We start from the raw sequence: 18,287 nt of genomic DNA on the forward strand, positions 1-18,287 counted from the left end.
TTATTTGCTCAACTACTGTCCCTCCTGCCCCGGCCTCACGCAGCCAATGCCAGGGTTTAGCCCCAGGAGAGTTAGCGATAGGGGGGTTTATGGGTGATACGTGCACTGGGATCCTCTGCAGCGTCTCTCGGGGGCAAGGCCAGATCGTTTGGGGAAGGTGTGAAATTTATTATGCAAATGAAGCTGTCTAGCCTGTGAAATATTACGAGTCCTATCAGCTTTGCTTTTAAAAAAATAATGCAGGTGCGTGCACTGGTTTGCTTTTTCACTCTGTTCCGCAAAGTCAGGTGATTCCCAGTGCCCACCTGTCCTGCCTGGGCTATCACAATAAAGCCTGCAATAAACTCCTCGATAAAAACACCACGTGTCTGGACCGACACTTCCCGAGAAGGGCCAGTCCAACCTCGGCGAGCCGCGCAGGCCGCCCTCCAGTTTCGGCCACTCCTAAGCGCCCGCACGAGGCGACATTTGACGCGATATTTGACGCGATATATCACGCGTTCAGCGCAGCCTCCCGCTTCCTCACAGGAAACCGTTACGCAAGATGGCGCGGGGGCGCCGCGGGGTGGGGGGAGGGGAGGGGGGGCCGGGCCGCTCCCGCGCGAGATGGCGCGGGGGCGTGGCGCGGAGAAAACGCCCCGCCCCCTCCCCGGGCCCCGCCCCCTACATGCCCCGCCCCGCCGCGGCCGGTCCTCCGGGGGCGCTGCGCGGCGGCGCTGCCGGCAGGGGCCGCTGCGGGGCCCGGCGGCGGCGGCGGCGGCGCGGCGCGGCCCCTCTTGCCGCGCGGCGCGGCGCGGCGCGGCGGCGTCATATGACGGCGGCGCGGGGGCGAGGCGGGCCGCGTCGCAGCGAGCGGGTGTCGGTGGGGCCGCAGGAGCCGCCGCCGGAGCCGGAGCCCCCGCGAGGCAGCGCCCCAGGGCCTGCCGCCCCCCGCCGCCGCCGCCATGCTGGCGCTGCTGTCGCGGCTGCTGGACTGGTTCCGCTCGCTCTTCTGGAAGGAGGAGATGGAGCTGACGCTGGTGGGGCTGCAGTACTCGGGCAAGACCACCTTCGTCAACGTCATCGCGGTGAGCGGCCGCCGCGCCGGGCCGCGCCGCGCCGCGCCGGGCCGGGGAGGAGGAGGAGGAGGAGGAGAGCGGCGCTGGCGGTGCGAGCGCCAGCAGGCCGCGCCGGGCCGGGCCGGGGCTCTCCTAAGCGCGGAGCGCCGCGGCGGCCTGCCCGCCCTCCGCACCTCTGCGTCTGCCCAGCACGGGACTCGGGCTTCGGGCGAGCAGGGCGCGAGAGAGAAACAGCTCCGTGTCAAGCGGCCGCCAGGCCCAGCGGCCTGCTGCTGAGCTACCCGGGCCTGCTCATCTGGCGGTCCGCCTGGAGCGGGTGGTGGGTGGGTGGGTGTGGGAATCCTCCTGCGTGAAGCCTTTCCCCTTGCTGAACAAGGAAGGGGGGAAATGTCTTGCTTAAATGGGTTGTCTGGCTTCGTCTGTGCCCTGTTCTGTGGGTGCACGTGACAGAAACAGCTCGCGGATGAGCTGGAGTTTGGAAGCTCGTGTAGGGAGGCTGCAATGGGAAGCCGGTGCACCTTTCTGTTTTGCAGGGAGCGTGACCACCTTGAGGCTCCAGTGCACCTGGGATTAGGCAGCGAACATCTCCAACCAAAGATCTGGGCAGACCCTCAACCTTACTTTGAGGCTGTGTCCTTAACATTTTTATGAGTGCCATTATTTAAGTGTCAGTTGGATGGGTAACTTGATAGGAAAAAAGACTGTCATTCTCTTACACTTGTATGTAATCCTCTTTACACTGATTAGCTGTCAAAATGTAGCAAAGATGTTGTGTAGTTGAGAATATTAGTGTTTAGTGGGCCTGATGGTAATCACATGAAGTGGACAACCCTAGTGAAAGGTAACTTTTCCTCTACTCAGTTATGCTAAGCAAAAATTGTTGGACTAACCTGAAAGGGAACCGTTAGGGTTATTCAACCGTTTTTGTTCAAGCTTCCAAGTTGTAGGATATTTTGAATAGAAGTATCTGTAATAGTTTAGCTGGTGTTGATTGGTTTGTTCTTGCAACTAAATTTGGGCAGTGGGATTACTTTGCAGGTTTTTCCTCTTCTGGAGTCCTGGATGGTGATGGCATCGTATAAAGTACTGCTTTGCTTTGCTGTTTGTGTAGCACCAGTAGCACATCTCCTTTGAGAAGCTATTTGTGAAACTGTAGTGCAGATGTGTGAAGTTGGAGTAGTTGCATAGAAATTTAGTCTGTATAGGTTGTCTCAAGTGGTAAAAGTACTGCTATATAAAGCTGACATCTTCATCCAGCTTGCTTTGCTAGGAGTTGAATCTTGCAGGAGTTCAGCTGCACAGTAGGATCGCACCCAAAACTCTATCTGAGTAGGTGTCATTCAAACAGGCTTGCAAAACTGAGTGAAATAAGGAAGTTGTGCATAACGTGCAGCCTAGTTAGGTTAGCTGGTTTAGGTTTGGAAATAGCAAGTCGCACTTCCAAAGTTTTTAATTGGGAAACCTAGTGACTTGGGGGGGGGGGGAGGGGGGTGGAATGGAGTGAGTATGTCAGACTTCAGGGACTTGCTCAAGTTTTTGTGTGTTTAAACAGTAATAAAAACAGCATGAGCTTCAGTAACCAACACAATATTGCCTCTCGCAGAAAGAGTAGTGCAGCCCATGGCACACAGATCTCTCTTCTTGTCTGTTGCTTCTTTGGCTTATTTTAATTCCTAGTATGCATTTGGAAGCTAGCGCCTGGAAAAGAACTGCTCTCTGCAGGCCAGTTAACGGTCTCGATGAAAGTAGCTGTCAAAGCATTGGGATTCCATAAAACTGAAATGAAAGGAATGACACAGCAAGATGCTAGTCCTATAGAGTAGCTCTAAAAACTGGATTACATACCAGGAACTTGGTATGGCTTATAAGGTTGTATCTAGTGTAACAAAGCTGTTACCAGTCTTCTAGAAGTGCATTTAATCTAATGTAGATTTCTAATGTAATCATCTGTTTTGCGTGGTTATCCAATCAAATCAAGCATATGTAACCAGAAGAAAAACTCAAGCCAGTTACACAGGAGCCTTGACACAACTACTGCCTACCATGAAGGTGGAAAAATCTGTGAAAGGCAAACAGTCCAATTCTACAATAACCTTTTTCTAGGCTGATAATTCTCCTTGGCCATATTTATGCCTCTAGTGTAAACAAACACTTAGCTTGTCTGTAATCGCACCAAGCTTAGGTTTGACTAAAAGGTTTAAAAACCTTAGCAGGGAAATCTAGTTGTAGCTGGCTACAACAAATGCAGCTTCTGTTTTGCTAAGGCTTTGTGTTAGTCACTGTCTCTAATTAGATATTAAACATAATGAAAATAGTTTTCCATGTGCATGAGCAAACTTGCTCACAAGGGAGACTATCACTTCCTCCTGCTTCTGATTTCCATAATGTAGATGGCCTGTGGCTCTTATTCAGAGATACTGCATGTCATTGCTGTATTGCATCTTGAATTCTTAGCCGAGGACTTGAAACGTCCCTTACTTGCTGGAGTCTGCAATATCGTCTGTTATTTGCATCTCTGCAGCTAGTGTCTGTTAACAGGCTTTCATCAGGCTTGCTGTCAAAGCTGCAAGTCATAGCCATGGTGGTATGAGAAGGTATGACAGACAACCAAGCGCCACAGTCACGTGGTGCAACTGAAACATGACTCAAGTAAACTGACTCTGCTTCCAGGCTATGGGCAGTGAATACTGGCGAATAATAGGTTGCTGATCTTCAATTCCAAAAAAGAAGGCTTCCTGCTATAAAATCTCACTTGAAGCCCAGTAGACTGATCCTTGATCCAAGTGTTTGGTAACAGAACTCTTCAGCTTAATACTCCCATATTTAATGGCCAGGCGAGGAGAATTAAATGGGTGGGGAGGGAGTGTCAGACTCTCCTGATTTGATTGTCAGGTTTAAGATCTAAACTCCATCTGTTTTCTTTGAGGTGATAGGATAGATAAGATCCCTTGTTAGGATTCCTGTCAAAGCCTGAATTAGTGTGTGGTTGGGTGGTTTTTTGTTTGCTTTCACCTTGGAATAGGTGACAGGCCTTTGAATGAGGCCTTGGTTTCTGGGAAGAGAAAACTTCACTTGAAGCCCCTCTGAACAAAAGATTCCTTTGGACAGTTGAGAGCTGAGACTTCCTTCAGTCCTTGTGACTATTATTAGTAACTCTGACTTAAAGAAGCCATAGCAGAGAAGTATGGAAAAGGATTGTTCTAAACAGCTTCACTGCTAGTTTAATGCCTTCTGAGGCACCTAGACAGATCATAAATAGCATATGTTGTCACTTCACAGTAGTTAAGTGAGAAGGATGATATATTTTAAGTGAGGTGTTTCTTAATTGCAAAAATCTCCTGAAACGGATTGCCTCACTGGATTAGGTAATAAAGCTAATATTAGCTGACTCATATTCCGGTTAATACTCTTGTTTTGAGGTCTTGCTTGCTGTACCCCAAATGGCCTGAAAAATGTAACTGAAATGCAAGCCTGTTCCCTTTATCAGGGTCTTAAGTTCCCATATTGCACCCTTTAAGCAGTGGAAGATCTTTAAGTGGTAACACCTAGAGAAAGATACTTTTGTGACTTAAAAATCTTTTAAGCCTTTGTATAAGCTCTTATATGACTGACTGCTAGATAGTAGTGTGCCTTTTTAGCTCTTGTTTTGCTGCTCTATGGTCATTATTTAATAGATAGTCCATATTCTTTTAAAAATTCCATTGAAATCAGGTTTGAGGAAATAAAAATGCATTTTCTTGTCAAATTAAGCTATTGTGCTCTCTGCCGCAATCGTTCATGGAAATGCTGTTGGAAAACCTTTCAAGGGACTGTTAGATCTCAAGGACTGAGGCTTCCAAAATAGTGTTCAAGCTTTTGAATATGAGCTGAAACACTCTACAAGTCTTTCAAGAAGGAAAGTAGACTACAGAAACTAGACAGTTGATTTGCCCATATATGATGCTTCTTGGTTGAGGCTTTGAATGTTGCAGAGGAGGATGAGGAGAGGTAGCTTTTATATAATGCTAGAATGACTCTGCTTCTCTCTCTTTTCTTTTTTGTCCAAGAAGAAAATTCCTGAAAGGTACAGCTTTCCTCCTTTGTTTAAAAAGCAAGAAATATGGGAATGAGCACAGGGAATTAAGGTGGTTTTCGAGTTCAGGTGGACTAGGAGTGTCCTGGCTGAAATCCATATGCTTAAGATGCTATCTTCCAGTCAGCTAAGCTGGTTCATGATGTCTTCTAGATTGGTGAAAAGTATTATGAGTCAAGATAATCTTTGTGTAGTAACAAAGCCTTGATGAAGAAATTTGTCCTATAACAGTAATGAATCATATTAGCTTTGAGATGTAAGGCAAAGGCTGCCCTAACCTTTCTTGTTGATGTAGAGAATCTCCTTGTGTAGCCTGTACAACCAAAATCTCAAATGTGATTTGGTTGCTGAGGACTATGTGGATGGGCCATTGTGGACCACAAGGGCTCTGGTGCCAGCAAAAGAGAGCCACCACTTTAGCCAGGGAGAGAGGAGAGGCAATACCTGTCCTACTACTGCAGTTTGAGTTCTGCCTTGAATTGTTCCAGGATGCTTAATATATTAAAATGAAATTTTAAGGAAAATTCCAGGAATTCCAGTCATATCCTTAATAACTTGATCAAGTTACTTAGAGATTCATGCTGACAGTCTGGTAACTGCAGATTTCTAGAAGTCAGCAGTCTGAAAGGCAGATGAAGCAACTGGAGTTTTTTTGACTCAAGAGAACTGGAAATAGACTTAGTAAGCAACTTGTTTCAGTGTTGACTGTGTATAAAAAAAGACTAAACTTGCATGCTTTTTAAACTTTTGAAACATGTTAGATGCTAGGTTAAATGCTTGTCCAAAATCTCATCCTACCCTTCTGGACGATGAACTGGCACTCTGCAGTCTCTTTCCTGAAGTAAAGCTTCTGTGGGTGCTGGCTGGAGAGCCATGCGTACGTCTGCCCTGCTGGTGGGCTGAACAGGCAGACGGAGGCTAAGGCTGGGAGAGAGGGGTGCAGACCCAGAGGAGGAGTGTGCCAGACTTAAGGTAGAAAGCGGTGTTTGTGAATTGGCTGAACTTCCACTTGTACAGCTGCATTTCACAGGACACAACTCCTGTAGCACAGGTCTGCAGGAAGGTCCCGCTTGGGCTGGTGCAGATACTGGAGTTGAATCTGGAAGCGGTACGGAGTCTAGACTGATGTGCAGTGTGAGGGCTGACACCATACTAGCTGTGGCTAAGCAGGTTGGCAGGTGTCAAATAACTTTGTCTGTTGCCTTCTGGTAACAGTGGTCCGTGAGGTGAAGTTCAACATACTGGAACCCCAAGCCAAAGCTAGTGTTAACTGGTGCATAACAGATGGACCAAATTTGGATCTTGTATTGAGAGAGATGGGGCATGCAGTTCTTAAGTGCTAGAGTCTATGCAAGAGTTGGTACTAGTTATACCAGACACAAGGTGACGTGAACCTAAACTAACCATGCAGGTAGGCATCTGCTCTTGTGTTCCTAGATTGCTGGAGCACACTGCAGGGACTTGGAGACAGTCCGGCCTGGAAGCAGTTTTACTCCTCTGAGTAGTCTTTGTCCACCTCAAGGAGGTAAATGGTCACATTCCCCTATGATACAACTTTCTTTCACTTGCCTGCTTGTTACAACTGTCTGTTGGAGCAGACAAGCATCATATAAGGCTAAGCAGGCAATGGATCAGCTAGTTAATAAACCCCCTTGTCTTAAAGCACTTCAGGTCTAGTATGGTGGTGATTTAGTGCCTGATCTTGAAGGTAAGACCTCACTGGACCAAAGTTGCTTTAACTGTGCAAATCCACACTGAGCTTCCCACTTCCTGTGTTGCTGGAGTTTACAGTTTTCATTTTTGTGCACCAGGTAATAGTGATGACTGTAATCAGTTGTGAGTTTTGAATTCAAACAACCAGTTTTATGCCCATTATGCACAACATCCTGGATATAAAGCCATGATACACTGTCCAAATGTGTGAAGAACAGGTACCAGAGGGGGGTACTTACAACTGATCTTAGTCACTGCAGTAATGACTAGTACTGTATTCCATTACACAAGAGAGATTAGTCCTGATGAATGCTAATCCTTAACCACCTTGATTGATAGGAATGCTGGAGAACTTTAATGCCTGTTGTTGCGCCTAAACTAAGGAATCCGACAGGACTAAGCTTTAGTACGTCATGTGCTTGGGTTCTCCAGTGGTTTAGAGTGTTGACGAAGCAGCATCTCTTAAACCATAAGCCTTAAAAACTAGTCCTACAGGTTCTTTGTGCATGTGGTCTCTGATATTCAGTCTGTTTTGTCTCCCTCTTTCTTATCCTTTACATATAGGCAAGAGTTAACTTCATCATGTGACCCTAAGTGAACAGTTTGTATTAAAATGCTGCACGGTCTGTATGACCTCAGAGCTAATGCCTTAATGGATAATCGCTTCTAGTATACAAGGCTGGTTTTTCAGGAGATCTGAATGAAGTACACTGTCTAATGGAATATTCATGAGTGCTGAAAACTGACACTATTGCTAGATTTGTAAACAACTACTCTTGCTGTACTTGATAATACTGTGTTTGAGCAATGCTTACTGCATATGACAACAGCCAAGCACTCTCAGATTGGGAGCTGAGAATATTCCCATGCCTACCAAACTTGTTTTAAAGCTGGCCCCTGTTTCGGAAGGAGGAACCATCATACTGTGTTGAACACAGTGATAAGGCTGAGTAATCTGCCTTAAGACAAAAAGTCTGATTCAAATAGAACTGTGTACTAATAAAAGCTTAATTTTTTTTGTTCTGTTCAAGGTAACTTTTGGATATGAATACTTTGATACATATGATACAGCTGAAAATTTTTTTTCTTCTTCTCTCTTCTCTAGAGGCAGCAAACAAGAGCCCAGTAAGCTCTGGATTTAGAGAACGAGTTTCAGGGCCAGGGCAATTAGATACAATAGGAGATGCTGAGACATGATGACGTAAAGTCCATCGCAATCATCTTAACCATTCTTCTGGCTTGTCTTAAAAGATAAGGTGACTGCCAGTAGCTTTTCTCAGATATACTGATTCTGAACAGAGGAACATTTGCACTTAAATCAGAGTAAGGTATTTCAAAATAAAGATCCAAGTTGATCAATATAATCAAAGCCTTAAGAAGGAGGTGCCTCTCAAGGCTATAAAGAAAGTGCCCTCCTTTCTTCATAATCCCCAGCCTCCAACTTCCCTACAGAGAGAAAGGATTCACTTGTGTTTTCAAGGCAATTCATTGAAAGCACATGCCACCCTTTCATTCCGTTTCCAGCAGTTTAAAATGTGTCAGATGTTGCTGGTTTGTGTAACGTACAAGGCAGAATATAAAAAGCTGAAACTCAAATTGTAACTGAGCGACTGCACAATGTATTTTTTTAAGTAAGTCTGAACAAGCTTCCGTTCTACCTGGATGTGTGGCATGGATATATAATACTTGAAGTGTGATGTGCAGCAGCTCTATTGATGACTCTGCAGAAGCTTCTTGGTGATGAAGAAAATCTTTTGATCTAACACTACATTAAGCATATGGCAAATGTGAATTTGCTCCAGTCTGAAGGAATCTGTATCCTAGAAGAATATGGTGGTGGTGGGGCATAAGCTATTGGTAGGAACAGCTATCTGTCAAAGGATTTGGAAGTATCTGAGTAGTATTAGCTTAAAAGTATATGGGCACCATGTTAGATGGAGGGAGGTTCAGGGAGTGTTCAGGAGACGCTGAGATGTGCGTAGGGCGTGATTGTGGAGACAGGAATGCAGTGATACTTGAGGAACCATGGCAAGCTGGCCCTCCAAAGGCAAGACTGGCAGCGCATGCTTTATTAGCTAAATTGCATCGGCCATGGAAACAATGGTTACCCATCTCACTGTCTTGCTACAGTTATATATAATCAAATTGGCTAAGATGGATGAGTCGGACACTGAGCTCTCAAGGCAGTGACATGAAGTTAATAGGCGTTCAGATTGTGAACCCACCTTGCTAAAGTTAACAGCAAAGTTTTCTGAAACAGTGCTGCACGAGATTAAGCTATATGCTCTTCTCTGTGGCCTTAACAATTAAAACATTTTTTCAAATGAGAATGAAGAATACTTAGCTAAGAAGTTTAAGCTGTCCATTCTTCGGGCTTTCACTGATCTACAGTTGCTTCCCTTGGATTCAAGGAATTAAGTCTTTGATCCTCTTTTAAAAGACGTTTGGTTTGTATAGCCATACTTTTGTGAAGCAGATCGTAAATGTGAAAAATCATCACCCATTTAGGAGACCTAAATAACCTAAGCACTGGATATATTTTTCTTTTGGAGGTCAGCTAAACGGCATGTTTATCTTGCTGTTGAAGGACTCTGTCCTGCTACATTTCAGACAAATAAGCAAAAAAGACTGCTATAATCTGAATGTTTTCAGTTGACTTCTAATGTTTATCAGCATTATACTGGAAACTGAATACTGTGTGAAGCTTCTAGCTTTGGTTTGCTAGTGGAAGAACACTGTTGGAGGGGGAAACAAACTGAAGGAAGCATAGGTCTCTAGGCAGACAACTGAATGGTGAAGCACTGGTATTAAGCTGTTTGTCTTCTCTGTATACAAGCTCCAAAAAGCATGTTCAGTCAGACTTGGTGACTTCTTCCAGCTTGTGAGCCGTTTGGTGCTAACTGCATGGAGTGAAGTGACTGCCTACATTGAACCTCCTAAAAGTGATATTTCCAGGGAGCTTTTAACTCAGGCTAGCTTCTCTGTGCAGTGTCAGAGGAGAGAGGGCAGACTTCCTTCAGCTATGGTCTTGAACCCTAATTAAACAACTGAATGCATCTGAGTCAACCTTTTTTCAAAATCTGATGTGACTGGTTCTGTTAAACATAATGGGCATGGTGAGGTACATGATGACCACTGGCTGAGAGTCACCTTCTGCCAAATAACCAAGGCAGCATGGGAGAAATTTGTACTACTGTTGATAACACTTGTTATGGCTCCTAGTTAGCTACGGGGTGGTAGCTGTGAACTTGGCTTTCAAACTGTATTACAGATAAAATGTGCAACTGTGATAATAAAACATCTGTCATGGAAGAGCCTCATTAATATTATACTGTTTGGCAGCAGTTATGTCAGAGCTTTACCTGATGCTCAACTCCTGGTGGAAACAGGTTGGAATACTCTCCAGTTGCATTTTGGTTGCCTTTCCTGCCACTCTGGGAGTTGGGCAAAAGTCTGTAGCCTAATAGGAAGCAGAACTGTCAGGTCCTTTCACTTGACAGCATTTTTAAATAAACCTCAGGGAATTAACCCTTACCTGTGGGTTGGAGGCTTTTTCCACAAGAGTGATTTACTACTGTAAATATTGCTTATAGAATAGCTTGCATCAGAGGAAAACCTCCAGGGTACTTCTAGCTTCCAGGGTGACTAGGAGATCCTGAAGAATAGCTTGAACTTGGCTCCAGTAGAAGTAGGTGAATGGCTCTTTTTTAATACTTGTCCTGGCTGTCTATCTGTTTAGCTATGCAAAGCACTTCTACCCAAGTAACTTTGTATGTAATTGTTCCCCTGACTTTCTGCCTTAAAGCTTGAGAAGTTATTTCTAAGCACTAGTAAGAAATGACTAACTTCACACAAGCTTTAATACACATGAATTTATCTACAGCTTCTCAGCTATGAAGCCTTCAATTGGAAGGCATATGGTTAGAAGAGCTAGTGGTATTTTAACATATAAACTGTCTGCATAAGATCAGCACTAGATTTAACTCTCTCTATATTTTTTGTTTGTTTTTTGTCCAGTCAGGTCAATTCAGTGAAGATATGATTCCTACTGTGGGCTTCAACATGAGAAAAGTTACGAAGGGTAATGTTACAATAAAGGTATGTTAACATTGCACTGTGGGTTTTAAAAAAGGTAAAGGCAATTCTAAAGAGACTGACAAAGTTATCTTCAACTTCTAGTTTAAAACTGCTCTATTTTACTTCCACCACTGGATCAAAATTCCTTGTATTACGTGCTTATGGTTTCTTGATTGCTTCAAGTAATGCTACATACAAGCAACAAATACTGAAAAGAAATTCTTAGGAACTTATGCTACTAATGCTCAGTTTATACTCTAGTTCTACTTTCTAGATGTAATTTAGGGAGGCAGGAAAACTTAGCTGATTAGAAATGGCAGGTAAGTGAGGTTCTACTACAAACATGATGCTGTGCCTTGATTATTATTTTTTTTATCTTCACTAATAACGCAAAGCATCCTTTCTCTTCAAGATGCAAAGCTGTTCAAGGTTGCTTATGAGCAATTTAATCATGTCACTCACTAATACCTTCAGGCAAAATTCCATGGACAAACAGGTTGTTCTGTGTGTTGCTCTTAATTGTTAAACATGCTAGTTTCTTAGGACAAATTTAGGAAACTGAAGAGGCTCGGACAGATCTCTAAATTGCTTAAGAGAATATAGCTACGTTTATTTGCAGAACTCCTTTAGTGAGTATCTGTCTTCAGTTTCCGGGTTCATGGACTAGTTAAAGCAGTGTTGTGACACTGTCTTGTTTTAATCTAAGGAAACTTTCACTTGTTCAGGGCCCCAAAATCCTCTTCTGTTGCTGCAGTTTCCCATACTGCAGTGATTGTGGAAGTCTGAGGCATAGGAGCAAGTGTTACTCCCTGCTATAACAACTTTATGCTTAAGGGAAGACTTAAGTTAAAAGCTGATTTTTAAGTCAATATATTGCCTTCTCATGTATTCCACAGTGTGTTTCCATGCAAACTTAATGCACAGATGCATTCTGGGGGCTGATGTAAGATGCTGTAGCTTAGATCTTATACCAGTGGGCGAGCTAGCTCTGATCAGCTGTATTTTCCACTGTCTGCAGAGATTATTTCTGTTCTAATACCTGAAAGGTCCTGCAGCTGATATAAGGAGAGAGGAACAAACTGAGTGTTCCAATTTCCTGTCTTAGCTTTCTGTGCCATGTTTAAACATAGTGCATAGCTAACCTGTCTCTTTTTTTCTCCCTCTTCTTAAGATCTGGGATATAGGAGGGCAGCCACGATTCCGAAGCATGTGGGAGCGATATTGCAGAGGAGTTAATGCTATTGTGTAAGTGTCATCTTCCTTAGGCTAGTATCTAACTGCAGGTCTGGATTTCTTCTGCATCTAGCCTTTCTAACTGTGCACACTTGACTCGCTGTTCTCATTTTAATTCTGAAACTGTATTGCAGCCACGTTAAGTGGCTTTTCATACTCAAGTTCAGGGCTCAAGACTGGGTTACTTTCTCATCAGTGTCTAATCTTGAGTAGTAACTACTTCCTGTTTGAGTGGCAGTGTAGTCTAACTCTGTTAAAGAATCTTCCATCTACTCTCATTCTAGAGAACCTTTTCGAAAAGAACTAGGAGTTCTCTAGGAGCTAGAAAACCTAGCTTTGTCTAAAGCTTTGTTAAATGTACTTGCAACTGATGATGGAAAGTGAAGATTGCTGTTTCTGATGTAGTTCAGTCTCTCTGAACTAACCTTATTCTCTTTAAAGCTACATGGTAGATGCTGCAGATCGTGAAAAGATAGAAGCCTCTCGAAATGAGCTGCACAATCTTCTAGACAAACCACAGTTGCAAGGAATCCCTGTAAGTAATACTGTCTTCTGGTAGTGTTAAACTTGCATGAGGAGTGTGCATAGTTCTAGCAATTCTGAAGCCTGGCTTGGAACCTTTAAGTCAACTGTAAGGCCTAACCTTAACTGTTAGTGTAAGCATGAATAATGCTTGTCCCTCCTGCCTTAAATCATAAGCTTTTGACCTTTAATCACTCCTTCAGTGCCCTTATTCTTGTTCAGTGCCCCCCCCCCCCCCAAAAAAAAAAATCAGAGCAGGGGTTTGGACTACAGTATTCCACAACAGGAGCTTGTTCTCTCTTTTAGAACCTACTATTGAACAAGCTAAATAGTGTAATGTAAATTAGAGTAAGCTTGGGAAATCTCAGCTGAGAGTTTACTGGATTATTCTGTTTTATAAAGTGATGTGTTCTCATGCTTGCTTTCTGGACATAAGAGTTTTAGATCCCCTTATTCCCTGTGGCTGGATTGTAGAAGCAGCCAACAATGACTCGAGATGACTCAGGTACTTGAAGAAAAAGATGTCTTATGTCTCAAGTCAGGCTAAAATTAGGATCAAATCATTAGTATCTCATTGACCTTTTTTTGGTAGCTAATCTTCCCTCTTGATTTGTTTCACTAGTTAATGTCTTATGCAGACTGCTTGTCAGATTCCCCTAAGTAAAACTCCCCGAAAGTAAAAAATGAATTCTGCAACTGTTTCTTCCTGCTTTGGCTTTCAGGTTTTAGTACTTGGAAACAAGAGAGACCTTCCTAATGCTCTGGATGAGAAACAGCTAATTGAAAAGATGTAAGTCTAACACTTCCTGTGAAAGGCTATGTTAACTCAATAAATGAGTTTTGTACATAGGGCTATGTTAAATGAACAAGCTCGCTTTTAGAAGTAGAAAAACCCGCAACAGCTGGTAGCTGAAACATTGTACAGAAACAAGCCACATACAGAAGATCAAGTGGGAACAGTGTAAAGATTCTCAATATAGGAGTGCTTACTATGAATAAAATGTGTATTGAAATCTTGTCTCCTTCATAGGAACCTTGCTGCTATTCAGGACAGAGAAATCTGCTGCTATTCAATTTCTTGCAAAGAGAAGGATAATATAGGTAACTACTAACCTAAAATATTAAGCATTATGGAGAGCTGACAGAGGATGGATTGGGGGTTTATAACTTCTTAAATGCAAGCTTCCTGACTTCAGGAAGTAGGTAATAAACCCAAGAACAATATGCAAGTACACTAATTAAATCTGGTATAACTCCTGACGGCAATGAGGAAGCTTGACTGGTATCATTCTGTTAATCTATCTTGGACCATCCTCTAGAGAAGGGCTGGATGTTTCTCTCATGTATTTGAGGACACTGGCATACCAAAGTGATGCCAGTAATGTGAGTACAGTTAAACATTTGAATATGGAACTCTTCTTCTCTCTCCTTTTAGATATCACGCTTCAGTGGCTTATTCAACATTCAAAATCTAGAAGAAGCTGAAGTCTTCTTGGAATCTCCAGTACCAGTTGGCCATAATCTCAATTGTCCACTTCCCTCCATAATGAGATATTATCCAAAAATCCTGTATCAAGAATCTGCCTTTTCACAGTTCATTTCTCATGTGCACTGCTGAAGACTTGTATTCCTATTTTGTCACAGAAACAACTAGAGTTGTCATGATAAAGTCAGCACAAAATATTTATTTTACAACCATCTAAGGTTGGGAGGGTTGGGGGGGCTTTTTAAAAAAAATGATCTCTACCATGTTAACTATGATGGTACACTCTGTTCTGGTTTTTCAGGGCCAGGTTTTTATATGATTTTCAGCAAGTGTTTTATTTCTAGTGTTTAGTGGCTTGAAGATGCTGATGCTTGACAGCATTAAGATTCTGTAAGATGCCACATACAGTAGTTAAAAACATTTAAGCGTGAATTGTGGGATAGTAATTTATCTCACAAATGCATGTGATGTATATTTGTAAGCAGAGAAATAGAAACTGTTTGCAGAGGGGAGCACAAAGCATAGATCAGCATCACTATTCTACAGCTGAGATCTTACCCTGTCACTTTAAAAAGAAAACTTATGAATTAGGAAAGAATCAACTGTTCAAAATCATTGTCTGTTGCTTCTGCTTAACACTTGTATGGGGGATGGGAAGGGACTGTTTCATCAAGCTTTCAAAAACTGTGGTATTCCAGCATAAAAACAAGTTGCTAGGAACATCAGACTTTGTTCAGACGCATTTTTCTCTGTCTCCAGATACTAGTGATCTCTGTCTGAAACCGGAACACAAATTCTGAGCTGCTGCATGACACTTAAATTTCTGATGTTTTTGTATAGAGTCAGTTGTTGACCTTTAGCACAATATCTATGTGATTGTCTAGTGTCTCTCCTGCTCATGAAATAGCTGGGCACAGTTTCACCTGGTGCTATGGAACATCTGAGCTATTGTGACAACTCTAGACCTGCCTGCTTTCTTGATGTAACCATGTGCAAAGTCTGTAAGTTGCAAGATGAATTCTACTGTGTCAAAGCACAAGAGAGCCAATGAATTGATCCTATTTCTTGACTAGCTTCTACCGTATAGAGAAATATGTATAAACTAAAGATTGTAACGTTTTCGTAGCTTTACTTTCTCAGTGACTTCAATATATTTAAAGGGACAGACTTGTTAAGACTGGTTTGTTCATACAGTAATGTCAGTGTAGCTTATTAGTGTATACAAATACATGGTACACCTGCTTGTGTTGCCTCACACTGTGTGTGATTCTTCACCTAAATGTAGAGTTTGCATTATTTCAGTCTTTGGTTGAAAACACTGTTTAGTCCATTATCAATTACGACAAACCAGTTTTAATTTAGACTGCCATGGCCTTACTGTTCTGTACCGACTACTGCACTGTTGCACAGACACTACATGCTGCCTGCATTCAGTCTGGACTTGCATTTTAACTTTTTGTCCCCTTTAAGTTCTCTGAAGCATGGTTTCAATTAATTCATACTCTGGTGCTGTAGAGGAGAGGGTATATTAACTTGCTACTGTAGTCACTAGTTCTCCATGAACTGCTACAGTACTTCTATTTAGCAAACTTGCTTGTGCCTAAAATAAGGAAACTAAACTAGAATGTGTGAATCTGTGGGGGACCAGGTCACTGTTTAGTTAACTGGCCTATAGCTAAACTTGATGTGTTTGGTGTTTATCTACTTCACTGCTTTCAGCGTTTATGGCATCCAAACACTACCAATTGTTAACCTGTGCATTACTCTCTGCATGTGAACAACTTATACAATTACTGAACTTTGTAAATACGTGAATTTTTTTATTTAGGTGGATGCATATGTTGGTTTACTGCTCTTCAGCTTTACTCAATAAACTTATGTTTTGAGGGTTGTATTGACACTTAACTGACTGACTTGAGTTGATGTGGCTTAACTCATGGCAATGCATAATGGGCTACCTATGTCTTTTCTCCCACAAAACTAAAATGGGGGAAGAAGGCTCAGTAAATACCTGAGCTTTATGTTCTGTGGTTAAACTATTAAAGTGAAATGCTTGTAAAACTACCTTTCATGCCCGCAGCTTTCTCAGCTTACGTGAGCAAGCTTAACTAGTCACTACTGAGGTCTGCTGAGCCTTTTTTTGCTTATGGGGGAAAAATACTTTTTAGTCAGCTGAAGGGTCTTAGGTATGGCAGCTGTTTGGAACTTCATTTTTCAAGAGGATAAAGGCTTGTGATTACAAGCTCTTTTTGTCAATCAAGCCTGGAATAAAACGATGCTTAGTTTTCTAGCACAAGTATCTGATCTAGCAATGTCTAATCATACAGTGCTAATAAGAGTAGAAAACTCATCTCATTGGAAAGCAAGAATTTTGACTGAGGTCTTGAACAAAGTCTGTCTTGATTTTAATCTTAGTTATGCTGACTGTTCTTCCCATTGCCTTTTCTTATTAAGTTTTGTTGGATTGCTGATTAACTCATAGGTCCATGTCAGCATCTTCCAGGTAATGGTAACAAATGGGATGTCTTCTGTTCAGTCTGTTTTCATGCAAGCTTTCAAACTTACTGAGCTATAACAGGTTTGTTTTTAAGTCTGAATAGCATCCCTCACATCTAACTGGGCTCATGGGAAAGGGACTAATGAACTGAAGTAGAAGATCCTGTGCATGTTACTTCATTTGATGGGAGTTTCTTGCATGTAAAATTAGCTACCTGGAGCTAACAGTCAAAGCAAAATGTCTTCTGTGCACAGAAGGTCTGAACATAGTATTACTGCTGTGTGCAATATCTGTTACCCTGACTGGTCTAATATCAGTCCTAATTACTTAAGTTAGCTGCAGTGCGAGCTTGGCCAGCAGTTGATTCCTCAAGGTGGCATTCAAGCAATACTTAAGTTTCCACTTCTAAATGTAAATAGCAAAGAGAGCTACAGTGGCTACCTGTAATGTACATAGTGTAAGGAGCATGCTTGCATTACTTCACAAAGTAAGTAACTCCACTTGGGTTTTCACAGTTATTCTTGTACTGTGCTTCCTGAGGCCTTAGCTATTCAAACACTGGCAGAAATGTAGACCTTTAAGTGAATGTTTGAATCCAGTGCTGAGGGTTACATTTTCTTCAGGTTTGAGTGCTTGATTAACTTGCCAACTACCTTCATTTTGAGATGGATTGGAAGTGTATAGTAAGTCTTGCCAGAGAAGTGAGGCTGTTCTCACTACCTTTCAGCCTTGGGCTGGAAAAATAACTGTTAGCTTTCATCTGGCATAGTTGAAGTCCAAGGTCAAGCCCTTTCTGTTCTAATAAAAGGGAGGGAGTTGTAAGATAGGCATTAACAATGTTGTCTGCTAAACTTGGATGCTATAGCAGTGCTCTGCTCCTAGAAATCTGAGCCCATCAAACCTCTCACTCATGGCTAATTGGCTTAGGCTCTGTAGTTGGCCTGAACAATAAAAGTGGACTGATTAAATTTCTAATTCTCTTAAAAAGTTGCTTTGGGGAATGCTTTGGAGGGGTGACTTCATGTATTTTAGTAGTAATATAATTTAAACTATTGTACTTAAAATCTACTAGCCATAGTCCTGAAACTCTCTTCTGATGTAGTGTAAGGCTTGACCATTAGCATATCTGTTAAGAAAACTGGGTCTTGTGGAAAAAAGGCAAATACTGAGCCAGAGAACTCTTGATCATGAATATGCATGTAAAGTTGAAGACATCAGTCTTATTTTTATGACCTTGTGGTATATTAGTCTTTTGTGGTGGTTGGATGATTTAAAATAGCCATCAGCTCTAAATACTCTTTGTCAGTTTTGTTCAGTTCTAAGTGATTGCTCTGTGTTGCTGATCACAGAGCAGCAAGTCCCTAGACTAGACTGGAAGAAATGTTTGTGCGTGCACCCACGGCATTGGGCTGTGTGAAAGTCCTTGAGAAGCGTTAATGCCCTATCGGCTGATTTATGCAATGTTAGTGTGGGTGGTGGTTTATTTAAACGAAATTGCAGTGCAGCATAATTCTCACCATTGCTGCTGATGCAGCTAAGTGTCTTAGCAGTTGCACAGAGCAATCCTGCCTTACCACTTGGCAACGTGAAAAATGCACAAGTATGAAGCTGTACCATGAAATATGGAAC

The 18,287-nt window shown here is 42.4% G+C and overlaps 1 protein-coding gene across 2 annotated transcripts; it reads left to right on the forward strand.

The window, feature by feature from the left end:
* The first annotated feature begins 839 nt into the window (after positions 1–839).
* Positions 840–16,066, forward strand: ARL8B (ADP ribosylation factor like GTPase 8B). 2 transcript variants are annotated; one of them, XM_067303519.1, is made up of 7 exons: positions 840–1,067; positions 10,861–10,941; positions 12,092–12,165; positions 12,595–12,688; positions 13,398–13,465; positions 13,706–13,776; positions 14,111–16,066. In XM_067303519.1, the coding sequence occupies exons 1-7, from the start codon at positions 945–947 to the stop codon at positions 14,158–14,160; spliced, it is 561 nt and encodes a 186-aa protein (XP_067159620.1). In that variant the 5' UTR covers positions 840–944; the 3' UTR covers positions 14,161–16,066. The 2 variants fall into 2 exon arrangements, with proteins under 2 accessions (XP_067159620.1, XP_067159621.1); XM_067303520.1 differs by lacking the exon at positions 13,706–13,776.
* Positions 16,067–18,287: the final 2,221 nt, after the last annotated feature.

The sequence above is a fragment of the Apteryx mantelli genome, chromosome 12 (genome assembly GCF_036417845.1).
Source record: "Apteryx mantelli isolate bAptMan1 chromosome 12, bAptMan1.hap1, whole genome shotgun sequence".
Lineage (NCBI taxonomy): Eukaryota > Metazoa > Chordata > Aves > Apterygiformes > Apterygidae > Apteryx > Apteryx mantelli.